Here is a 27,251-nt window from a genome sequence, read left to right on the forward strand (position 1 = left end):
CTCTCCAGCAGCAACTACCTTTACCTCTTTAAGCTGGATATTTTGGTATTTACCTCCAATTCTTAATGAATACACTTATGTTATCACCTCTTGATTTTCTAGTTTTAGAGATTATTTTATTGACTTCCCACTGTGACTAACAAGGATGAAACTCTTTCTGGTCATATTCTTAAAATTCAGTGTTCACATGGTTTTGGGGAAAGATTTCTGCACTGGCAGTCGGGAGAGCTGGGTTCAAGTCCCGGCTCTGTTAGCCACTTGCCTTTCTGGGTTTGCTTCTTTATCTATAAATCTTGAGATTTTAGTAAAATTGCAATTAAGGCTCTATCCAGATCTTATGGCTCTGTGAACTAAATTTTGCATGAATCAAATGACTATTCAAATACTTGCTGTTTAAAAGAATCTTTTTGTGAATTCTATTTTAAAGTGGAGAAAATAGATTTAATTTAAATCCGAAATTATAAAATATTCTTAAAGTTTATCTATACTGTCCACAAGTTATAGGAGGAGAAACTAAAGAGAAAGGACTAAAACGCTAACCATAGGAGTCAAAATAACTCTAGGATAGGAACCTTGTTTTGTCTGTCGATCCAAGACTTTGTGTTTTATAGCTTATCATAACAAGCATTTTATATCATACCTCATACATGTAGTCATAGACTAGGCCTTTTTCATCAAAGTGGCATTCCCATTTACCCACAGAGTCAGGCACTGGGTTGCTTTCATCTTTTCCCAGTATGATTAATCGTATGAAAGTATCAAAAACAATGCGACCATCTGTATCACAACTTCCTCCAATGGACCAAATCAAAGAAAATATGAAGCAAGCCTGTTGGTTAAAAAAAATAAGGTTAAACTAATTATTTAAAAGAAATTTTTAACAAATTAACCAAAATTTAACATATTGAGTCCTGGTTAACCTACTTAGAAAAGGTCAGATTTATAAATAAAGTGAAACGGAACACAGCTAAGTCACATAAACAGTCATTTCTCCGGCACTATCTATTTAAATTTAAAATGTCCATGCCAAATGATGTAGGAATTTCTCTTTTAGGAGTTTATCCTCAAATATATTCCCATCTGTTAAAATGATGTATGTATAAGAATATTCACTGTAGCACTGTTTGTGATTGCAAAAGATCAGAAGCAACCCAACTGTTCTTCAATAGGGGTCTGCTTAATTGGATTATGCTACATACAATGGAGTACACGTAGTTGTTAGAAAAGAAGATACATCTATAAGTACCGATATGGAACAATCTCCAAGGTATACTATGAGAAAAGATGCAAATCAGTATTATAGTATGTTAACAAGTGTAAAAATTGTATATGTATAAAAGAGAGTATGTATCAAATACCTCTAGCAGGCTACATAAGGCACTGGTAATAGCAGTTGCCTTGAAGGTGGCTGGGGGACTGGTATGGATGGAAAACCTACTTTTGCCTTATGAATTTTACTCTGGGTACATGCCTTATCTAGCTAAAAAACCTATCAAATATATTTGAAGAGAGAGAAAATTTTCAACCAGGTATCAATCTATATCATTCTCTAAAAGTGATTCTGAACTGTTTAAAAATTTGGAGGAGTTTAGGTTTACCAACAGAATGAAAATTTTCAGGAAGTATATAACATGAAAGTTATATAGGTAAACTATTCCTAGGATACTTTTATTCTATAAAAAGGTAACCCTGATAGCTATGGAAGAATATTAACAACTAGTTCTGTGAAAGGCAGTTCCAACCTTAGGGAGAAAACAGTATACAAATAAACGATACTTCAAACATGTCTGTTCAATTTCTTCTAAAATAGGGGGAAATAAACACAAAAAGGGAGGAGGAAAGGAAGAGATTATGGTTAGCAGGGAACCCTGGAATGTGAGATGTCTGAGGTAGAAGACTTTCTGTGGCAACAAGGTGAAGGGAAAACAATGGGAGGGAATTGCTATCACCACAGTGTAGAAGTGAAGGTAGACTGAGTAGAAGAGATGGAGGCACTTACGGATAAGATGGTGGATGGGAAAGTACCATAGACCAGGGAAGAGAATAACACATTCCCTTCCTTTGGTTCCCTTAGGGTCATGTTCTCTGGCCTTTCCTGACCTCTAGACATTAGCTAACCTGAACCACTGACTTCTCCCTACCTATGTGATCTATGGATTCTGCCAGCAATGCTCCACCCAGCTGGGTGGCTGTCTGCTCCTGGTCTTTTGTAGCCAGCTTGTTGCAGTCTACATCCTGGCTTAACATTAAGACAGTCAATTCACCTAAAGTCCATACTGGATTAATATTAAGTCACCTCATTAAGTGTTTATCAAATTGTTCTTTCATAAATAATAGAGTAGTTTTGGTTCATTCTGACATATTTTATTTTCTTTAAAGTATTTTTTAAATCAGAATACCAAGTCAGGGCATCTTTAATGCCTTCAGCTATTCTTTTGGTGCTCACCAAAAAACAGCTCTGGATCTTATAATGTATTTCTCAATACAAGTATCATTTGCCAGAGGCATATTTTATTCTGTAATTAACAACCACATTAAATATAAAACCAACCATAATCCAAACACGAAGGTGCTTGCTTGTAGGATCATTTTCTATCACATCACAGAGTAACACTTCAAAGAGGCGTGTGAGAGATACAACCACATTGCTATCACTTGTAGGAACCAGTTCCTGCCAAGTAAAAAGAATAAGATACTTTTCTTTACTTTCACCTTATTTGGAGAATACAACAAGATAAATGTTTCATTTAAAAAACTGACAAAAGCATACATGGTTCCCATAAGGTCTTTATAACATTTAAACTTAAAGAATTTAAATTGTAGCCTTGATAAAAACATCTCTCAAATATTTTAGTTTAGCATGTTACATCACACAATTGTTCATAACATATTCTTATTCTAAATTCTCTGAGAAATGAAAACTAGCTACTATAAGATAACAAATAATGTTCTCAGGATAGCAGAAATGAAGTCTCTAACAGCTATTCACTCATCTATTTATTCAACAAACATTTATGAAAAACTTACTATATACCAAGCTAGGGCATATGGAAAAAAACCACATGATCTCTGAAAAGGAGTGATATTGAAATTAAATAGACAAAAATAATATGGTATAATAATGACATGACAGAGGAAGTCCCAGGGTGAGGGGAGGCTACTAGAGTATTTGGGATAAACAATTAGCTGAGACCCAGGGAGCAGGACAAGGAGGGAAACGGGAGAGAAATAAGTCAAGGAAGGCTTCCTAGATGGAGTAATAGTGGAGCTGAATTTGGAAGGAAAATGAGTTAGCCAGGTGCAGAAGGGAAGGATGTTCAAGGCAGGGGAAACTACATATACACAGAAATGGAGATGTAAGTGGACACAGAGTATTAAGGGGATTCTGTGGGATATGAAAATAGGGTGTGAAAGAGGAAGGGCAAGAAATAAGGCTTGCAAAGCAGACAGGGGTCAGATCCTGAAAGGCTTTATAGACTATGTTAAGGATCTCACACTAAGAGGAATAGGGTTCCAATGGACGGTTTTACGTAAGGGAATACATGGAAAGAATTTGTGTTTTGGAATCTTCATTCTGATAGCAGGATGTAGAAACAGTGGATTTGAACACAACTATAGACCAAATGGACCTAACAGACATTTACGAAACTTTTCACCCAACAGCAGAAGAATATACATTCTTCTCATGCTCACATGGAACATTCTCCAGGATAGGTCACGTTAGGTCACAAAACAAGTCACCAAATTTAAGATAGAAATTATATCAAATATCTTTTCCAATAACAACAGAATGAAACTAGAAATCAATAACAGCAAGAAAACTGGAAAATTCACAAATACATGGAAACTAAATAACACACTCTTGAACAACCTCTGGGTCAAACAAGAATTCAAAAGGAAAATCAAAAAATATCTTGAGACAAATGAAAACAGAAACACAATATACCAAAACTTATGAGATGCATCAAAAGCAGTATTACCAGGAAGTTTATAGCAATAAATGTTTACATTAGAAAAGAAGAAAGGGGCCGGCCCCATGGCTTAGCAGTTAAGTGCACACGCTCCGCTGCTGGCAGCCCGGGTTCGATCCCAGGTGCGCACCGACGCACCGCTTCCCCGGCCATGCTGAGGCCACGTCCCACATACAGCAACTAGAAGGATGTGCAGCTATGACATACAACTATCTACTGGGGCTTTGGGGGAAAATAAATAAATAAAATTTAAAGAAAAGAAGAAAGATCTCAAATAAACAACCTAATTTTACAGCTCTAAAAAAAGAACAAACTAAACCCAAAGTTAGCATAAGGAAGGAAATAATAAAGATCAGAGCAGAAATAAGTCAAAAAGAGAATAGAAAAAATTGACAAAACTAAGAGTTGGTGTTTTGAAAAGATAAACAAAATCAATAAACCCTTAGCTAGATTAAGAAAAAAAAAGAGAGAAGACTCAAATAAACAAAAACAGAAGTGGGCTGGACAGTGTCAAGATGGCAACATAGGCAGACTCTGAACTCACCTCCTCCTGAGGATGCAACAAATTTACAACTACTCTTCGAACAATTACCCATTACCCCGAGAGAGAACTGAAAACTGGATAAAAAGAACCCCCACAAGGCACAGTGCTGACTGAGGTGGAAGAGGCAAAAATTCCTTTCTAGAGAGAAAAAAGCCACTTTCAAGCCACGGCACTTCACAGCCAGCTGGGAGCAATCTTAAGGTACAAAGCGTTCCCTGGAGGAGTGGGGGATCTGAGCGGGGTAGCAATACCACAATAAGCAGCTTTTGAACCCAGCACAAATGAGACAAGTGTCATAATATCTAGCTTTTCTGGCTATTAACTACAACAGGGAATATTCCCAGAAAAGCTACTAGGCATAAGGGGAAAAAAAGCCTGTTCTTAAAGGGCCCATGCACAAATTCACCTATTTTGAAAAGCAACATAAAATCACCAGAAAGAAAGGTGTCCAGTCCTTTGGTGAAAAGAGACTCACTTGATAGGCTCTGAGTGTATCTAAGTGAGAGGTGGGACCTCCCCAGGGACTGAGACATTGGCAGCAGCCATTATTGTGACATAGTACAGGCACGCTGACATAGATGCTGGCAGACGCCATTGGAGTTCTTCCCCTGGTCTGTTAGCCCAGGGTCTGCCCCACTCACTAGAGCACCAATTTAATCCAGCAGCCTGCCCTAGAGACTGGCCCCACCCAACAGCAAGCCCTCAGGCAACTTGCGGACCCACATAGGCAGAGTGTTTGGAACCTCTGCAGCCAGGCAAGCGGGTCTGCCTCTGTGGGGCAGGGTGTGCATGAGGGGTGGGCCTGCGCTGGTGGAGTGTGTGGGGCCTCTGCAGCAGAGCGATAGGGTCCACTTCAGTGGGTCAGGGCGTGCACACGGGGCAGGACTGTGTTGATGGATGTGTGGCCCTGCGGGGGGTGGGGCTTGTCAGCTGCAGCAGACTTGTGCTTCTCAAACAGCCACATAGGAGATCAGCCCCACCTCCCAAATCTTGAAACAATTGCGTGCTCCCATGCCTGAGGCCAGCCCCACTCAGCTGCAATCCTGAGAGAGCTGACAACAGCATTGCTGGCCAAAGGCATACAGCAACTGTAAGCCCCTGAACCTAGCAACCAGCCATGCTGGGGGCCTACTCACTTAACAGAAAAATTGGAACAGGAATGTGCTATTAGACCTTGCAGCCAACTGTGCTGGGGCTCCGCACACCCGATAAAGTGACTGAAGGGTCCACAGCAGCCACATGCAGCTAAGGGGCCAGCTGGCCAGGGGGACAGCCTCGCCTCCCTGGGAACCTGCAGCAAGAGCAACCCTGCCACAACAGAAGGACACATGTAGCCCACACAGGGGACACTCCTGGAACATTTGGAACTGGTGATGAGAGGGAAGCACACTGATGGGCCTCATAAGGCATCTCTTACATAAGGCCACCTCTCCAAGATCAGGAGACGTAGCTGATCTACCTAATACATAGATATAAGCACAGAGACAGAGGCCAAATGAGGAGACAAAGCAATATGGTCCAAATAAGAGAACAGGACAAAACCCCAGAAAAAGAACTAAACAAAACAGAGATAAACAATCTACCTGACAAAGAGTACAAAACAAGAGTTGTAAGGATGCTCACTGATCGCAGGAGAAGAATGGAGGAACTCAGTGAGAACTTCAATGAAAAAGTGGAAACTGTAAAAAAAGAACCAATCAGAAATGAAGAACACAATACTGAAATGAAAAATTCACTAGAGGGACTCCATAGCAGAGTAGATAATACAGAAGAATGGATCAGTGAGCTGAACGAAAGACTATAGGAAATTGCCCAAGCTGAACAGATAAAAGAAAAAGGAATCAAAAAGAACAAGGAGAGTCTAAAGGACCTCTGGGACAACATCAAGCATACTAACACCCCTATTATAGGTATCCCAGAAGGAGAAGAGAGAGACAGAGGGGCAGAGAATCTATTTGAAGAAATAATAGCTTAAAATTTTCCTAATCTAAGGAAGGAAACAGACATCTAGGTACAGGAAACATAGAAAGCACCAAATAAGATAAATCCAAAGAGGCCCACACCAAGATACAGCATAAATAAAATGTGAAGAATTAAAGATAGAGAGAGAATCCTAAAAGCCTCAAGAGAAAGGCAACAAGTTACAAAGGAAACCCCATAAGGCTATCAGCAGACTTCTCAGCAAAAAACTTACAGGCTAGAAGGGAGTGGCACGATATACTTAAAGTGCTGGAAGGAGAAAACCTACAGCCAAGAATACTCTACTAGCAAGGTTATCATTCAGAATGCAAGGAGAGATAAAGAGTTTCCCAGACAAGCAAAAACTAAAGGAGTTTATCACCAAGAAACCTGTCTTACAAGGGACTTATTTAAGTCGAAAAGAGAAGACCACAAACAGGAATAAGAAAATTATCAAAAAAAAAAGGCAATAAAATCACTGGTAAAGGCAAATATACAGTAAAGGTAGCAGATCAACCACTTATGAAGCTAATATGAGGGTCAAAAGACAAAAGTACTAAAATTATCTATTTCCATGATAAGAGGGTAATGGATACACATGCACAAAAAAAGAGGTTAGATAATGATATCAAAAACATAAAATGGGGGAGGAAGGGAGTAAAAGAGTAGAGCTTTTAGCAAGTGGTCAAACTAAAGAGACCATCAACTTACTGTAGATTGCTATATATGTAGGTTATTATACATGAACCTCATGGTAATCACAAACCAGAAATCTATAATAAATACAAAAAAAATAAGAGAAAGGAACCCAAACATAATACTAAAGAAAGCCATAAAACCACAAGGGAAGAAAGCAAGAGAAGAAGAAAGAAATAGAGAAGACTACTAAAACACTCAGAAAAAAAGTAACAAAATGGCAATAAGTACATTCTTACCACTAGCTACTTTATTTTATTTATTTATTTATTTTTTTAAAGATTTTATTTATTTATTTATTTTCCCCCCCAAAGCCCCAGTAGATAGTTGTATGTCATAGCTGCACATCCTTCTAGTTGCTGTATGTGGGACGCGGCCTCAGCATGGCCGGACAAGCGGTGCGTCGGTGCGTGCCCGGGATCCGAACCCGGGCTGCCAGCAGCAGAGCACGCGTACTTAACCGCTAAGCCACGGGGCCAGCCCTCCAATAGCTACTTTAAATCTTAAATGTCAATGGACTAAGTGTTCCAATCAAAAGGCAAAGGGTGGCTGATTAGATTGAAAAAAAACAAGACCCATATATATGCTGAATACAAGAGATACACTCCAGACCTAAAGACACTCACAAACTGAAAGCGAAGGGATGGAAAAAGATACTGTATGAAAATGGCAATGAAAAGAAAGCTGGGGTAGCAATACTTACATCAGACAAAATAGACTTTAAAAAAAAAACTGTAACAAGAGACAAAGAAGGGCACTATATAACACTTGTAAATATCTATGCACCCAACATAGGAGCACCTAAATATATAAAGCAATTATTAACAGACATAAAAGGAGACATAGACAACAACACAATAATAGCAAGGGACTTGAACACTCCACTTACACCAATGGATAGATCATCCAAACAGAAGATCAATAAGGAAACACTGGCCTTAAATGACACATTAGATCAGGTGGACTTAAGAGATATATACAGAACATTACATCCAAAAACCGAAGAATATACATTCTTTTCAAAAGCACATGGAACGTTCTCCAGGATAGATCACATATTAGGCCACAAAACAAGTCTCAATAAATCTAAGAAGACTGAAATAATACCAAGCATCTTTTCTGACCACAATAGTTTGAAACTAGAAATCAACTACAGGAAGAAAATAGGAAAAGCCACAAAATGTGGAGATAAATAAAATGCTACTGAACAATGATTGGGTCAACAAAGAAATCAAAGGAAAATAAAAAACACCTGGAGACAAATGAAAATGAAAACACGCCATGCCAAAATATATGAGATATGGCAAAAGCGGGTCTAAGAGGGAAGTTTATAACAATACAGGCCTACCTCAATAAATAAGAAAAATCTCAAATAAACAATTTAACAGTGCACCTAAAGGAAATGGAAAAAGAAGAACAAACAAAGCCCAAAATCAGTAGAAGGAAGGAAATAATAAAAATCAGAGCAGAAATAAATGAAATAGGGACTAAAAAGAAATAGAAAAAAATCAATGACACTAAGAGCCGGTTCTTTGAAAAGATAAACAAAATGGAAAAATCTTTAGGTAGACTCACCAATAAAAAAAGAGAGAAGGCTCAAATAAGTAAAATCAGAAATGAAAGAGAAGAAATTACAACAGACACCTCAGAAATATAAAAGATTATAAGAGAATACTATGAAAAGCTATATGCCAATAAATTGGAAAATCTAGAAGAAATGGATAAATTGTTAGAATCATACAACCTTCCAAAACTGAATCAAGAAGAAATAGAGAATTTGAACAGACCAATTCCTAGTAAGGGGATGGAAACAGTAATCAAAAACCTCCCAAAAAATAAAAGTTCAGGACCAGATGGCTTCCCTGGTGAATTCTACCAAACATTCAAAGAAGACTTAATACATATCCTTCTCCAACTCTTCCAAAAAATTGAAGAGGAGGAGAAGCTTCTTAACTCATTCTACGAAGCCAACATTACCCTGATACCAAAACCAGACAAGGACAACACAAAAAAAGAAAATTACAGGCCAATATCACTGATGAACATCAATGCAAAAATCCTCAACAAATCCTACTAGCAAATCGAATACAAGAATATATTAAAAAGATCATACACCATGATCAAGTGGGATTTATTCCAGGGATGCAGGGATGATTCAACATCTGCAAATCAATCAACATGATACATCACATTAACAAAGTGAATAATAATCAAATGATCATCTCAATAAATGCAGAGAAAGCATTTAACAAGATACAGCATCGATTTATGATAAAAACTCTGAATAAAACAGGTATAGAAGGAAAGTACCTCAACATAATAAAGGCTATATATGACAAACTGACAGCTAATATCATTCTCAATGGAGAAAAACTGAAAGCTACCCCTCTAAGAACAGGAACCACACAAGGATGCCCACTTTCATCACTCTTATTTAACATAGTATTGGAAGTCCTAGCCAGAGCAATCAGGCAAGAAAAAAAAAATAAAAAGGATCCAAATTGGAAAGGAAGAAGTGAAACTGTCACTATTTTCAGATGACATTATTTTATATATAGAAAACCCTAAACAATCCACCAAAAACCTTTTACAAATAATAAATTAATATGGTCAGGTTGCAGGATACAAAATCAACATACAAAAATCAGTTGTGTTTTTATACACTAACAATGAAATAGCAAAAAGAGAAATTAAGAATACAATCCCATTTACCATTGCAACAAAAAGAATACAATACCTAGGAAAAAATTTAACCAAAGAGGTGAAAGACCTGTACACTGAAAACTATAAAACATTGTTGAAAGAAATAGAAGACACAAAGAAATGGAAAGATATTCCATGCTCTTGGGTTGGAAGAATTAACATAGTTAAAATGTCCATACTTTCTAAAGCAATCTATAGATTCAATGCAGTCTGTATCAAAGTTCCAACGACACTTTTCACAGAAATAGAACAAAGAATTCTAAAATTTATATGGCACAACATAAGACCCCAAAAAGCCAAAGGAATCCTGAGGAAAAAGAACAAAGCTGAAGGTAGCACACTCCCTGATTTCAAAATATACTACAAAGCTATAGCAATCAAAACAGCATGGTACTGGCACAAAACCAGACACACAGATCAATGGAACAGAATTGAGAGCCCAGAAATAAACCCACACATCTATGGACAGCTAATTTTTGACAAGGGAGCCAGGAACATACAATGGAGAAAGGAAAGTCTCTTCAATAAATGATGTTGGGAAAACTGGACAGCCACATGCAAAAGAATGAAAGTAGACCATTATCTTATCCCATACACAAAAATCAACTCAAAATGGATTAAAGACTTGGATGTAAGACATAACACCATGAAACTTCTAGAAGAAAACATAGGCAGTACGCTCTTCGACATCAGTCTTAGCAGCATATTTTCTAGTACCATGTCTGACCAGGCAAGGGAAACAATAGAAAAAATAAACAAATGGGACTACATCAAACTAAAAAGCTTCTGCACAGCAAAGGAAATCATCAACATAATGAAAAGACAACCTAACAATTGAGAGAAGATATTTGCAAACCATGTGTCTTGACATGAGTACAGCCGTGTTTGGCCGCTCCATTGACCTACAGCCACCGGCACAAAAAAAAAGAAATACAAAGCTGCTTTCTGTGTGGTGGGAACTGGCCTTTTCCCGGGAACTGGCCTTTCTCCCACGGAGAGAGTTGCAAGTTGTAACATTTCAAGGCTCTTGGAGCGTCGTAGCCCGGAATGGACTGGCCATCTGTGCCGGGCTGAGACGATAACCAAAGAGAACAATGCACGTACACAACTACTGGGCTGGGACGTTAGCCAGGGGGCTCAGTACACGTACGCCACTGATAACCATTTGTGCATGGAAACACTAAATGCTTGCTCTGCAAACTCTGTAATTGCTTACTCTGAAAATTACTGATGGTATAAAAACTGCTGGAAACTGAGCCCCGGTGAGAGTTCCACCTGTGGAAGGGACACCTTGCCCAGGACGTGTGATCCTTGCCCAGCCGCATCGATTGACAGGGCTCTCCCGGCAGTGGGGCGTGGATGTTGTGAGTAACTGATTTGATGTGAAGTAATTGATTTGATATGAAGTAATTGATTTGATGTATTCTCTTTTCGGTCAACCTGGTGTTTCTCTTTCTGGTTGATTTGTGTCATTTCTCTTCAGCCAATGTGGGTGCTTTCCCTTTCCAGTCGGGCTGATGTTTTTTCCCTCTTAATATTTGACCTATTTGGATCTGTTTGCAGACTGTCGCCTTTACTATCCTCTATATAATAAAATATACCTTCAGTCCATTTGTTTGGAGTGGAAAGTGTCTTTCACGTCTCCGATCGAATCCCCGAACCTCTCATAACACCATGTATCTGATAAGGGGTTAATATCCAAAATTTATAAAGAACTCATACATCTCAACAACAATAAAACTAACCACCCAATTGAAAAATGGGCAAAAGATCTGAACAGACATTTTTCCAAAGAAGATATACAGACAGCCAACAGGCACATGAAAAGATGTTCAACATCACTAATTATCAGGGAAATGCAAGTCAAAACCACAATGAGATATCACCTCACACCCGTCAGAATGGCTATAATTAACAAGACAGGAAATAACAAGTGTTGGAGAGGATGTGAAGAAAAGAGAACTCTCACACACTGCTGGTGGGAGTGCAAACTGGTGCAGCCATTATGGAAAACAGTATGGAGAGTCTTCAAAAAATTAAGAATAGAACTACCATACAATCCAGCTATTCCACTGCTGGGTATTTATCCAAAGAAAATGAAAACATGAATGCGTAAAGATATACGCACCCCTGGGGTCGGCCCTGTGGGTTAGCGGTTAAGTGCACGTGCTCCACTACTGGTGGCCTGGGTTCGGATCCCAGGCATGCACTGACGTACCGCTTGTCCAGCCATGCTGAGGCGGCATCCCACATACAGCAACTAGAAGGATGTGCAACTATGACATTCAACTATATGCTGGGGCTTTGGGGATTAAAAAAAAAAAAAAGGAGGAGGATTGGCAATAGATGTTAGCTCAGGGCCGTTTTTCCTCAGCAAAAAGAGGAGGATTGGCATGGATGTTAGCTCAGGGCTGATCTTCCTTGCCAATAAAAAAAAAAGATATACGCACCCCTATGTTCACTGCAGCATTGTTCACAATAGCCAAGACTTGGAAGCAACCTACGTGCCCATCACAGGATGAATGGATAAAGAAGATGTGGTATATATACACAATGGAATATCATTCAGCCATAAAAAAGGATGAAATCTGGCCTTTTGTGACAACATGGATTGACCTTGAGCATATTATGCTAAGCGAAATAAGTCAGAGGGAAAAAGTCAAATACTGTATGATCTCACTCATAAATAGAAGATAAAAACAACAGCAAACAAACACGTAGAGACAGAGATTGGACTGGTGGTTACCAGATGGGAAAGGGGAAGAGAGGAGAGTGAAAGGGGTGATTAGGCACATGTGTGTGGTGATGGCTTGTAATTAGTCTTCGGGTGGTGAACATGACATAATCTACACAGAAATTGAAATAAAATGATGTACAATTGATATTTATATAATGTTATAAACCAATGTTACCTCAAAAAAAAGTAAATAAAAAAAAAGAAATGAAAGAGAAGGCATTACAATGGATGCCTCAGAAATAAAAAGGATCACAACCTACCAAGACTGAATCAGCAAGAAACAGAAAGCCTGAACAGACCAATAAGAAATAAGGAGATTGAAGTAATAATCAAAAACTTCCCAACAAAGAAAACTCCAGGACAAGATGACTTCATGGCTGAATTCTACCAAACACTCAAAGAAGAATTAATACCACTTCTTCTTAAACTCTTCCAAAAAATAGAAGTAGAGAGAATACTTCTCAACTCATTATTATGAGGCCAGCTAAGACACCACAAGAAAAGAAAACTACAGCCCAATATCTCTGATGAATATAGATGCAAAAATCCTCAATAAATACTAGCAAACTGAATTTAACAACACATCAAAAAGATTATACACCATAACCAAGTGGGATTTATTTCTGGGAAGCAAGGTTGATTTAACATATGCAAATCAATCAGTGTGACACACCACATTAACAGAATAAAAAACAAAAACCTCATGATCATCTCAATAGATTCAGAAAAATCATTTGACAAAATTCAACATCATTCATGATAAAAACGGTCAATAAAATAAAATATTGAGGCGATTTATGAAAAGCCCACAGCTAAAATCATAATCAATGGGGGAAAACTGAAAGTTTTTCCTCTAAGATCTGGTTACAAGGCAAGGATGCCCACTCTCACCACTTCTATTCAACAACAAGTACTAGCAAGAGCAATCAGACAAGAAAAAGAAATACAAGGCATCCAAATCAGAAAGGAAGAAGTAAAATTATCTGTTTGCAGATGACATGATCCTATATAGAAAAGCCTAAAGACCTCAGCAAAAAAAACAAAAAGCAAAAAAAAAAAAAAAACACCTGTTAGAACTCATAAACAAATTCAGTAAAGTTGCAGGATACAAAACCAGCATATGAAAATCAGTTGCATTTCTTTACACAATGATCTATCTGAAAAGGAAATCAAGAAAACAATCCCATTTATGATAGCATCAAAAAGAATACTTAGGAATAAATTCAACTAAGGAAGTGAAAGATCTATACACTGAAAACTATAAAACATTAATGAAAAAAATTTAAGAAGACACAAATAAATGGAAAGACATCCCATGTTCATGAATTGAAAAAATTAACATCGTTAAAATGTCCATACTACCCAAAGTAATCTACAGATTCAATGCAATCCCTATCAAAATTCCAATGGCATTTTTCACAAAAATAGAAAAAACAATTCTAAAGTTCATATGAAACCACAAAAGACTCTGAATATAATCCTGAGAAAGAATAGAGTTGAAGGCATCACACTTCCTGATTTCAAATTACATTACAAAGCTCTAGTAATCAAAACAGTGTGGCACTGGCATAAAAACAGACATATAAACCAATGGGACAGAATGGAAAGCCCAGAAATAAACCCAAGCATATACAATCAACTGATCTTCAATAAGGATGCCAAGAATACACAATGGGGAGAGGATAGTCTCTTCAGTAAATGATGGGAAAATTGGATATCTAATGTAAAAGAATGAAATTGGACCCTTATCTTACACCATACACAAAAATCAACTCAAAATGGTTTAAAGACTTAACTGTAAAACCTGAAACCATAAAACTCCTAGAAGAAAACATGAAAAAGCTCCTTGACATTGGCCTTGACAATGATTTTTTGGATATGACACCAAAAGGTAAGGCAACAAAAGCAAAAAGAAAAACACATGGGACAACATCAAACTAAAAGCTTCTACACAGCAAAGGAAACAATCAACCTATGGTTTGAGAGAAAATATTTGCAAACCATATATCTGATAAGGAGTTAATATCCAAAATATATAAGGAACTCATACAATTCAATAGCAAAAAAACTAATAACCCAATTTAAAAATGGGCAAAGGACCTAAACAGACATTTGTTTCCAGAGAAGACATAAAAATAGCCAACAAGTATATGAAAAGGCATTCAACATCACTAATCATCAGGGAAATACAAATCAAAACCACAATGAGATACCACCTCACACCTGTTAGGATGGCTATTATCAAAAAGATAAAAGATGACAAGTGTTGGTGAGGATGTGGAGAAAAGAGAACCCTTGTGCAATGCTGGTGGGAATGTAAATTGGTACGGTCATTATAGAAAACAGTATGGAGGATCCTCAAAGAACTAAAAATAGAACTACCATATGATCCAGCAATCCCTCTTCTGGGTATATACCCAAAGGAAATGAAATCAGTACCTCAAAGAGATATCTGAGCCCCCATGTTCATTGCAGTATTATTCACAATAGCCAAGATTTGAAAACCAAGCGTCCGTTGATGGATGAATGGATAAAGAAATTGTGGTATATATATACAATGGAATATTATTCAGCCTTATAAAAGAAGTAAATCCTGCCATTTGCAACAACATGGATGAACCTTGAAGATACTATGATAAGTGAAATAAGCCAGACATAGAAAGGAAAAACCACATGATCTCACTTATACACAGAATCTAAAAATTGAATACATAGAACCAGAGAGTAAAACGGTAGTTACCAGGCATAGGAGGTGGGGGAAATGGGGAGACATTAGGCAAAGGGTATAAAGTTGCAGTTACGTAAGATGAGTAAGTCTAGAGATCTATTGTACAGCATGGTGACTATAGTTAATAATACTATATCAGTACTGGAAATTTGCTAGGAGAGTAGGTTTCAGGTGCTCTCACCACACACACACACACCCACACACACACACAAATATGGTAATTCTTTGAGGAGATGACATGTTAATTAGCTTGACTATAGTAATCATTTCACTGTGGATATGTATATCAAATCATCATGTTATATACTTCAAATATATATGATTTTTATTTTAAAAAAAATTAAAAAAATAAAACCCAAAGGGATAAACATACACACACACACACAGACATACCTGAGTACAAGTATAACTAAGGGAATCTGAATAAGATTAGTCAATAGAATCAATGTCAACATCCTTGTTGTGATATTATAATATAGTCTTCTAAATGTTACCATTGGGGGAAATTGGGTGAAGTGTCATGAGATCTCTCTATAATTTCTTACAACTGCATGTAAATCACTAATTGTCACAATAAACATTTCAAATTTTAAAAAGTGGATACTAAATGTCTAAGGAGAAACTGATTTTGGTTATTTATCCTACCTATGTGACTTTAGACTTAAGCTGAACAGAAACTAAAGAAACTTGAATGAGTCAGAGAACTACAGTGTTACCTTGCATTTTTGCTTACGAAGCCTTAAAGTGGGTGGTATTAACCAGTCAAAAAGTCCTTTCAGAAGAGCTTGATGATTTGGTTCTTGTAGAGGTCCTTTCAGTGAATTCAACCATGAAGACACAAGTGGTTCCCATCCTAACTGTGAGGGTTCCAAATAAATCATGCCACAGCGGCTTACAGTGGCAGGCTAGAGAAAAAAGACAAGTTTTCTTTTTCCAGTGTTGCTTTTATACTAGTAGTACCTGGAAGTTATTCATACTTCTTCGTATGACATAAGGCCCCTCATGATCTGGCTCCTGTCTTCCTCTAGAGCCTCACACACATTATACGAAACTATTTGCAGTTACAGTTCCCTGGACATGTCATGGCTTCTTGACACATCATCTTGTCATGATTTGGAATGCCTGGTCCCAACCAATCTCCCTGGAGAAGTGTTACCCCTCAAAACCAGATCAAACACTCAAACATTTTCCATGGTCCTCCTCTACGCATTCCCCTCTTAGACGCTCATCTCCTCCATATTCTTAGGGCACTTACATGTAGCTCTATATTGGGATTATTTATTAGTATGCTTCTCTTCCTCCCTAAATAAGCATACACTGTGTCTTATTCATCTTTGTATTCCTAGTGCCTAACTCACCTTCTGACACATAATAAAAAATACTTATTAACTAAATGAATTAATGAATAAATGAACAAATAAACAACTACTGTTATATTAAATTATGAACTTACTGAAGCCTGGGAAAGGTCCATTGCTTCAAAGATGAGGCTCATTTGAGGAGACATCTGAATGATTTCTCCACTCATAAGGCAAAGCTAAAGGCAATTATTTTTCAAATGTTTATTTTAAAAAATCTCAAACTTCTCAGATAAAAATTTATCCTATTTATAAGATAATGTATATCCTGTGATATAATGAATAAGTATTAGAATGGAAGTCAGAAAATTGTAATTCTAGGTTAGTTCTGTCAATTACTTACTACGTAAGCAAATACATAACATCTCTGAGTCTCAGCCTCTTCATCTATAAACAGAGAAAATTTCTCTCTCATAGAGTTGGGGAGAGAGGAACTACATGACATACTGCAAAAACTGTAAAATCCTATATGAATCTCAGTTTTTGTTATCAATAAAATTACATGAAATACTTCTGATTTTATAAAGTTGTCAGAAGACCTTTTTATTAAGAAAAATAGATAATAGTATGAACATTCAATAACCATCTCCTAGATTTAACCAACGTTAACATTTTGCCGTATTTACTTCATCTTTTTTTTAAGTATTTTTGAAGAGCATTACACATACCATGGCATTTCACATCCAAATATGTCAATATTCATCTCTAAAAAATAAGGACTTTTCTATATAATCACAATAACATTATCACATCTAAGAAAATTACCAATAATTCTTTAATATCATCTAACGTTTAGCCAATACTCAAATTTCCTCAGTTGTACCAGAAATGTCTTGTCAACTGATTTATTCAACCCAAATTCAATCAGGGACGATGTATTGTGTTTGGTATGTCCCCTTGGTTTCTTCTTTTTTGTGTGTGTGAGGAAGATTACCAATGAGCTAACATCCAATGCCAATCCTCCTCTTTTTGCTGAGGAAGATTGGCCCTGGGCTAACATCCATGCCCATCTTCCTCTACTTTATATGGGACACCGCCACAGCACGGCTTGACAAGCGGTACGTCAGTGCGCCCCCAGGATCCAACATGCAAACCCTGGGCCGCCAAAGCGGAGAGCACGCACTTAACTGCTATGCCACCAGGCTGGCCCTTCTCCTTGGTTTCTTCTAATCTAAAACATTCCTCTTCAATTAAATATGTAAAAAACTGAATTTATCAACTGCTTCCTTTCTGCCAAATTCCTTTCTTACCCATTATTATTAAAGCCATCCTATCTTCTCAATCTCCTTGACTTCTACCTTTGGAATTATCATTAACCTTCAATAATTTTAAATAATTATTATGAGTTATTAATATTCCAAATTAATTTCATTACTAAGTCTTTTAAATTCTTCCTCTTCATTTATTTTTCAATGTTTCTTCTCTGTTTCTACAATCACCACTCTAGTCCCAGTTTTGCCTCTCTTTAGTTATATGTCAACAATGTGGCCTTTAACATTTCTGGATCTGTTTCTTATCTGTAAATAAACAAATGGTCTAGAACTGGAATGTCCAATATGCTAGCCAGTAGTCAGGATACCGGCTTAAGACAAGGTTGACATGAGGAAAGCCGTATTGCAGAAAAGAAATCCTATTGTAACTTTGAATGACCTCTGACTAACTAACTCAGCCAGATATGCACCCTCCAGGAGATCTAACTGCTCTGTAGATTTGACGACTCCTGCTTGTGCATGTACCTCCCAGCTGTGATAAGATGATAACTTTGTTCTTTTGAGTTCCTTAGGAATGTGATGACCCCCAAACAGAGAATCTATGCTAATAGACATCATCAATGAAAACTGAAAGATCTGGTGTGGCAACTCCCAGTCTGTAACACAGGAAGGTCAACATTCCTCACCCCCTCCCCTATAACCCACCAGCCTATATAACTGCTGTAAGACTTTGTGCCCCTTAAGATGGTTTTTTTTCAGACATTAGTTGGCTATCTTCCCTCTTGCTAGCAAGCTGTAATAAAAAAGTCCTTTTTCTCCTACGACTTTACCTCTTGACTATTGGCATGTCTTGCGGCGAGCAGAAGGCCCCACGTAGGCAGTAACAGTCATATGTGACTATTTATATTTAATTTTAATTCATTAAAATTAAATAAAATTTAAAGTCAGTTCTCCAGTTGCGCTAAACCACACTTCAAATGCTTAATAGCCACATGTGACTAGTGGCTACCTCATTGGATAGTGCAGATATTCCCATCACTGCAGAAAGTTCTATTGGACAGTGCTGGTCTAGAATACTTTTAACTTTCTACCAGATTATTTCAGCAAACATTCTGCTACTCACTACAAATTTGGGAGTTGGAGTCAGCTTTCTCCTCACTCTCCCATCCTGTTTCCCAAATACTTCTACTCCACCCTCCAGTACAACCCTTGCTTCTTGAACAATCCCTGCTCACTGCTGTCGCTCACCAGCACCCAAGCATTAACCATCGTTAGCTAAAGCCTTTGGTGTTTCGCTCAATCTTTCTCTACTATAATTCTGGACTGATCCAGTGTTCATGAGGGGGAGCATTTCAACACGGCAGTCTCTCGGATCCTTGATCACCTTGACGTCACTTACTTTTCCCCTACTCCACTCCAGTCATCCATTTTATATACGTGGGATCTTCTCTCCTGAAAAACTACACAATCCTGAAATACTAAATTCAAGCAACCCAGTCTCTGCACACAGCCTCCTATTCATCCAGCTCTCTCACTCACTGACTCCTACTACACTTGCTCTTCATTTTCATACCCCTGTTGTTTTCACTTCCTTCATTATTAAGCAGCTTCTGTTCTATGGTCTAGTACTTCTGCCATTCTCATAGCAATATCTTTCAAGTCTTTCTGTATTTCCAGTCTAGCAACAGTATCTACACGCATACCCATGTTGCTTAGACTGGTAGAGAAAATCTCACAAAGGCAGACCTTGGCACTACTGCTAATAATTCATGGTGTTCAACTCAATCAGGTTCTCAATAATACTCAGATATGCTTCTATGTTTTCCTAGGCAGCTCTCTTTCTCATTTTCCATAATGGCTAATTCAAATCTTCCCCTTTCTCCTCAAGTGTGCAAAGAACCAGGGCCTACCCCTTCACAAAGAAAAAACAAATCATCAAAAGGATTCACCTTCAGATTTCCACTATCAAATCCATAGATTCACCTGTATCTATCCCTATCCTTTCCTGCTTCCCTCTCACCCAATATGAGACAATCCTTCCACCTGGCTCTGAATCCTTAGACTTGATTCTACTGATTAACCTCTCTCTTCTGAATCATCACTACTTCTTGTCTGTTTACTTTCCCCTCTTAGCTCAATAAATATGACTGAATAAAGGCAAGAAAGAATATGAAAAAATGACCAACCATCTACGATAAAGTACTAGAGTATATGTTTGAACGCTACTTAAATTAATTTGCTTATTTAGTAGTGTAGTTATTTCATGTAAGTATGAAAATAAATTGTGATATATTCATACAGTAGAATACTAATACAGACATAAAAAGAATAAATAAATCAATAAAATGGAACTACAACAACATGAATATCACAGATAATATATTGACCAACAGAAGGAAAATACTGAAGAGTATGATTCCATTTACGTGAAATTCAAGAACCAGCAAAATTAATTTATCACAGTAGAAGTCAGAATAGTGATTGCTCCCGGGGGAGGGTGTATCGATTGGGAAGGTACATGAATGAACCTTATAGGGTACGAGAAGTTTTACACATCTTTATTTAGGTGATGGTTATGTGAGTGTACACATATGTAAAAAAAAATCAAAATTTAAACTTAAAATTAGTGCACATTTTATACTTTATGTATGTTATCTCTCAATTAAAAAAAATACTAGAAGACTTCCATTTTCCAGTTCTTTTGTATATCGCACAGCTTCTAAGGTAATATACCACATATAAGCACCAAAGCATTCAATGTTTTCAAAAAGGAATGAAGCTCTTTTATTTTCTCCTAAAATATTAGTTTAAAGTTCTGTAAGAAGCCAAAAGACTGGAGTCACTTAACAACCTATTATCACCTATTATATTACTATGCCTTTCTGCTAACACCTTAGTTTTAATACAATACATTTTCATTCTATAAAAAAAATTAAGCAAAGATTTGCTACAGCATAGTTTTCATTGAAAAGATAATTTATAAACTTTTCAACTTGCCGCATCCTTTATTTTAAACATATAGTCCTAGTCGATTGGTTGTTAACACATAACATTGCTTAAGCATATCTGCATATGCTTTGCTTTTTTAAATTGTGGTAAAAAACATGTAACATTAAATTTACCATATTAACCATTTTTAAGTTTACAGTTCAGTAGTGTTAGGTATATTCATATTGTACATCCGTTTTGCTTTTAATCACATGATTTACCTTTTTATTATCATCCAATACTGTGTTCATGCTCTCTATCCACAAAGTGTCAATGGGACCATCAAATACAACCCATTTCCGGTCAGGTGTTTCTGATAAGGCAAATTCTCTAAAAGTATTAGCCACAATACCATCAGTCCACTGAGGAGGAAAAAAGGCAGAGTCGGAAAGCTTCCTTTATAAAACTATAAAGTGATAATAAGAAAACATTTCATATTTCTTGGTTTAATGTGCATTGTCAATAAGACTGGAGAATGTTTATACTATAGATTACCTCATGAGACACTGGGTCAAACTGTCCAAAAAGTTGGCCCATAGTAATGGATTTGGGGTTTACGGTCCTATAAACGACCTTTTCTTCCTCTCCATAGCCACGTTCATTCATAAGAGTTAGAGTATCAGCCAGCATATGCAGAACTTTTGTCTTAGCAGCAAAAGGCTCTCCAACTAACATAAAACTATTAAAGAAAAGAAACAATTTACAATAAGATTCTAAAAAATAATTGTAAATTAAATTATTTGCCTATATACTGTTACTCCAAATTTTACTCTATGATAAATTATATGATTACTACATATAATTTTTGAAATTATATGAATTTTTCTCAGACGTGAGGAAAATATATTTAACTTCTGAACTGGTTGATCTCTAAATCAAATTTTCTACATTAATACCATTCTCTATAAAAGAGAATATAATAAAAAATCTCCAAATGAAAATGAAAACTTAATAATTGTATACTCTTAAAATAAAATAACAACTTGGAGTCTCCTAAGGAGAGGAGTGGGAAGGATTCCCTTTCCTCCAGTCTTCACTTGCTAGAGTAATTATTAGTGCTTTTTGCCAAATACTTCTGAATCTCCTCTCTCCTGGCACATAGTAGGATTCCTCTCCCTCTCATGGAAATATTAGGTGACTAATGAGTAATAAGTGGAAATGATGAGTGTTACTTCCTAGCAGGGGATAGATAGTTGCCAGGAAGGGACCTTACTGAGCTCTCTCTTTTCCCTCTAGCACAGCTGTGACCCACAATGTTGAGACGGTGGCTGCTCCAACAGCCTAGGACCCTGAGTAATTATGATGAGCAGAACCTCCCTGTTAATCTATAATGGACATAGCATGAATGAGAAATAAAGCTTTATTTTTTAAGTCACTAAGATTTGGGCACTGATTGCTTCTACAGAATAACCTAGCCCATCCTTACTGACAGAAATTGGTACCCAGAAGGGGGAAAGTATTCTTGACATAATAAAAAAGACTAAAATAAATGGCATTGGCTTAGAGGCCAGGTCGTGGGTGGCAAATTAACTGTTATCAGAGGCTAAAAGACTGGCAATTAATGTTACACAATGATGAAACATTTGGTAAATTTATCCCTTGTGATAACCTGGAAGACAGATAATATACCTAATGAAATTGTAGTTTTAGGGGAAAATGATAGTGAACAGAATATTATTAGTATATAATGGCAGCTGATGGCTGCATTTAACAAGAAACTACAAGAAAGAAACGAGCCCAGAAAAAAATGGCCAGTTCCAAGCAGGAATGAAAGAGAAGAGAGGGAGTCTAGAAATTCAGGAACTTGCAGCATTGAATGAAGCAACTTATTCTTATCTCTAATTGGTAAAAGATAAATTGAGAAAAACTTTGAACAACAAAGATCTACTCAGCCTAGCATCAAGGATCAAATTAAAGGTAGAGCCATTGTATCACTTTATTAAAACCTAGGAAACATTAATATGGTTCCCAGTAATCATTTCAGAAGGATAAAATAATTCAGGGAAAATAGATTAAGGGTGTGGCCCCCTCAATTAAGCCTGATAGTTTAAGGATACTACAAGGAAATTCAGAAAGGTATGACTTAATAAGGACTGCAGTTGTGGCTACTGGCACCCGGAGGTGCCTGGAATCAAATAGATAAAAAGCTTACTAAGGGGGCTGGCCCTGTGGCCTAGTGGTTAAGCTCAGTGTGCTCCACGTTGGCAGCCCAGGTTCGGTTCCCAGGAGTGGACCTACACCACTCCTCAGCAGCCATGCTGTGGCAGTGACCCACGTACAAAATAGAGGAACATTGGCACAGATGTTAGCTCAGGGTGAATCTTCTTCAAGCAAAAAGAGGAAGATTGGCAACAGATGTTAGTTCAGGGCAAATCTTCCTCAGCAAAAAAAAAAAAGCTTATTAAGTTTTTGAGAGAGTTTACTGACAAAGAAACCACATGTGTAGGCTAAAACACATGTGAAGGTCCAAGACTTAAAAAGGATCCTTGGGTATTGGATGCATGAGTGTTGACTGTATTATTCTCTCTATTTTTACATATATTTGAAATTTTACATAATATGAAGGTTTGTACAAAAAATCCTGCCTTTAAAAAAATCATGACCTTTGAAACCTCAACTTTCTGTAGGTAGGAAATAGGCTAAAAACATTTCTCAGCTCCCAAAGATGTTTTCTCTATTCTCCACCTCACATGTGACCAGGAAAAAAAATGGAAAGACCTCTCAGGAGGTCGAACCAAGGTCCATGGAGAACAGTTAATTGGAAAGCCCCTCCCAGGAAGCAAATCAAGCAGAAATGGATCCAGGTTTTATGTGGCTTTAAGTTTATACAATTGGTGGGGGAGGCTTTCTAAGGAAAAAAATTGTAATTATGAATACAAAATGTCCACAGCCACTTTAATGACACCCTGTACAATAAATTATGTATACAAAATGATTATAACTCTTTGGAGGGGCCCCTGCAAGTGAGAGAACACGACGTTTAAACTCCATTAGTTTCACAGTCAATCTACCTCTGGGATTGGGACCCTCCCACACGCCAGCTGGGTTTCAGAATTGCTACCAACCAGTGTCGGCTGTGTTGCCTATTCTTCAATTTCTGAGTGAGAGTGTTAGCTCTGATAATCCTGTTCTGGTAAACCCACTACCATAATACTGTGTGCGTGGAGGGCAGATAACTTGTCTTTCTAGTTTATAGGATCAAGAGGAACAACTTCCAAATCTGATATAGAAACTATCATGCATCACCTAGATATCCTAAACTTTGAGTCTGTTCATTGATTGACTGGAACATTTAGGCTGTCTTCCTGGGAAGGGAAGAGTGTATTTCACGTGCAATGAAGGAGAGTGAATAAAATATCTGATGACCAAAAGGGCAAATTGTGGTGGTCATTAGTGCTACCGTCATTGAATGAGCACTCCTTACCAATCTTTGTTAGGCCTGTAGCTTGAGGGAGAAATAAACCTTTGTTTTTAAGCCACTGGGATTGGAATTCAGGGGTGGGGAGTGTTTGCTCCCTAGCCTACCTAGCATACAAAGTTGCTGAGTCTTTTGGTTCACAAATTTTAGTTGTTTTAATAGTTCAATTAAAAAATAGCATCTAACTATGGCAGACAATGATAATCTACAATCTTACCCATGTCTAACAATCATCATTTCATATGTCTGAATCATTTTTTCAATAAAAAATTTAACAGGCTGAAGATTATGTACTTTGCAGGCTTCATGAGCACATTCCAAAAATTCCTAAAATAAAAGAAAAATAGAATGCATTTCTACAAAATGATATTATAAATCATGTCATACATGCCTTATAAATGCACTTTTCATTTAGAAATAAGAAAATTGTATCTTCTTATATTGATAAATTATTTCTTAAAGCTTTATTTTTTTAATTAAAAGGAGGAACAAATAGAATTAAAATACTTTAAAATATTAGTATTCCCTATTAGAAGTTATTAATGATCATAGCACCATGGTATTGGGTGTATGCTGCATGAAAAAAAAAAACCTCCTTTTGATAGTGTTTTGCAGAATTTCACTTTTGGTTAAGATATAGAAGGACATGCCAAACAATCCTTCACACTGTAGTAAGTAGAAATAAACAGAGAGGCTAAAAAAATCATAGAAATTTTAAAGATACAAGAGCACTTTGGAAACAAATAAGCCTAAAGAATCTAAATTTCAGACAGAGATGACCTTTCCTAGGTGAGCACAAATCAACAGCTAATTTTGCCTTTGCATTTTCCAAGTGCAGACATAGGTGGGCACTGGATTGGACCTGCTATAGGCAAAGGGACTTCGCTGAAGTAAGGAGAATCCAACAGAGATTTTAACGGTCATGTGGGTTTGTGTGACAGATTTGAATCAGGAGGAGCCTCAAACACAAAGCCGGTTCTCCCCACTGCCTACGCTTTTGCTGAGTGTGAGGTGACACAAGAAATCAAGGGCTTAGCTAGAAAGGCATGTAGAGAGACACCTTCTTAGTTTTGGGATGCTTATATGCCAAAATGCTGCTAGAAGGAGGCCCCTATAATATAGCAGGAGAATTCTCACTCTAAAGACATTTGAAACCAGAGGTAAACTAAAGCTCAATGCTTCAACAAAACTCTGGCTTAGGTCAACTCCTGATTGAACTGATCAACAGCTCAATCTAGCTATATGACAAAGGAAAAACATGGCTTTTCTGCAGGAAAATGCTACTAATTTAGCCTCTACAACTATTTTATACACAATTTTTAACATAAAATCAAAATTTACAAGTCACGAGAAGAAACAGCTGATGATGAAGAGAAAAAACAGTAAATAAAACAAACTCACAGATGACCCAGATGTCATAATTAGCAGACAAGAACATTAAAATAACTTTTATAAATGTATAAAATAAAATAGACAATATGACAGAAAAAATTGATGAAGAATTTAAGCAAAGAAATGAGATCTCTTAATAAAACCAAACTGGACACACTAAAACTGAAAAAATAAAATATGTGAAATTAAGGATTCATTGGATAGGCTTGTCAGCAGACTGGACAAAGCTGAAGAAAGGATCATTAATGTCAAAGACAGGTCAATAAAAAGTATCCAAACTAAAGCATAGATGATAAAAAATAATTTAAAAAAAAACAAAAACAGAGAATAAGAGACATGTGAGACAATAGAAAACAGCCTAACATACATGTAATTGGAGTCCCAAAAGGACAGGAGAGAGAAAATAGAACAGAAGAAATATTTTAAAAGATAATTAATGAGAATTTTCTGGAGAAACACATCAATCCACAAAGTCAAGAAGTGCAGCAAATCCCAAGCAGGATAAATACAAAACAAAGAACACTAGGCATATAGTCAAACAAGGAAAGAGAGAAAATATTAAAAACAGCCAGAGGGAAAAAATACATTACATTCAGGAAGCATAAATAAGAAAAAAATCTGACTTCTAAGCACAACAGTGAAAGCCACGAGTTAATGGAATAACATCTTTAAAATGATGTAGGGGTGGGAGCATACCCTGCTAATCTAGATTTCTATATCTAGTGAAAATATTTTTCAAAAATGAAGGCTAAATAAAGACATTTTCAAACAAAAGCTGAGAGAATCTGTTGCCATAGGACCCACATGCACACAAGGAATACTAAAGGAAGTTCTTAATGTTGAAGGGAAAAGATTCCAGATGAAAGCACATATCTGCTGGAAGAAATAAGAAACACTAGAAAGGACAAATATGAAAGACTATTTTGTTTTTCAAATACTAATACCTAAAGCAAAAAATAACAATGCATTATGGAGTTTATAATATAACACGGGTGGAAGTAAAATATATGATATCAATAGTATTATAGGCAGGGGTGAGTGGATAATGGAATTACATCATTTAAAGTTCTTGTATTGTTTCTGAAATACAAACTTAAGGGAAATTGTAATAAATCAAGGATGCATATCGTAATCTGTGAAGTGACCACTCCAGTCAAACTAAAAAGCCAACAGAGATTAATGGAGTAATAAACATTACCTGAAACCCAAAAGAAGTCAGTAAAGGAAAAAACAAACAAATACAGTACATATTAAAAAGCAAGATAGTATAGTGAGTAGTATTTTTTTTCCTATAGCCCCAGCTCGCCTCAGCTTGGCTGCACGCACACGGAACTGCTCAGCTGCGTACCTCCTAGCACTGACTCCTAGCAGTATTTTTCAAGCTGGAATCTATGGATCCATGGATCTATTGCTATATTCATGAGAGTACAAGAGTTCTCCAAGAGAAGGTTAAAATTTTGTATTTTCATTTTGATTCAAAAAAAGTCATATTAGCATATCCTGAATCATCTTGATAATCACCTGTGGTTTAATACAAAAATATGTA

General features: G+C 36.8%; 1 protein-coding gene across 1 annotated transcript in view; it reads right to left on the reverse strand.

Moving 5' to 3' along the window:
• DNAH12 (dynein axonemal heavy chain 12) overlaps positions 1-27,251 on the reverse strand; it is a 203,106-nt gene that overhangs the window by 94,354 nt on the left and 81,501 nt on the right. The window contains exons 30-36 of the mRNA XM_058561687.1: positions 24,531-24,640; positions 21,391-21,574; positions 21,117-21,257; positions 16,792-16,875; positions 16,055-16,243; positions 2,552-2,671; positions 641-829 (exon numbers count right to left, since the gene is read on the reverse strand). Of these exons, the coding sequence (XP_058417670.1) occupies positions 641-829; positions 2,552-2,671; positions 16,055-16,243; positions 16,792-16,875; positions 21,117-21,257; positions 21,391-21,574; positions 24,531-24,640 (1,017 nt within the window). The remainder of the gene's footprint in view (positions 1-640; positions 830-2,551; positions 2,672-16,054; positions 16,244-16,791; positions 16,876-21,116; positions 21,258-21,390; positions 21,575-24,530; positions 24,641-27,251) is intronic.

The sequence above is a fragment of the Diceros bicornis genome, chromosome 2 (genome assembly GCF_020826845.1).
Source record: "Diceros bicornis minor isolate mBicDic1 chromosome 2, mDicBic1.mat.cur, whole genome shotgun sequence".
NCBI classification, from domain to species: Eukaryota; Metazoa; Chordata; class Mammalia; order Perissodactyla; family Rhinocerotidae; genus Diceros; species Diceros bicornis.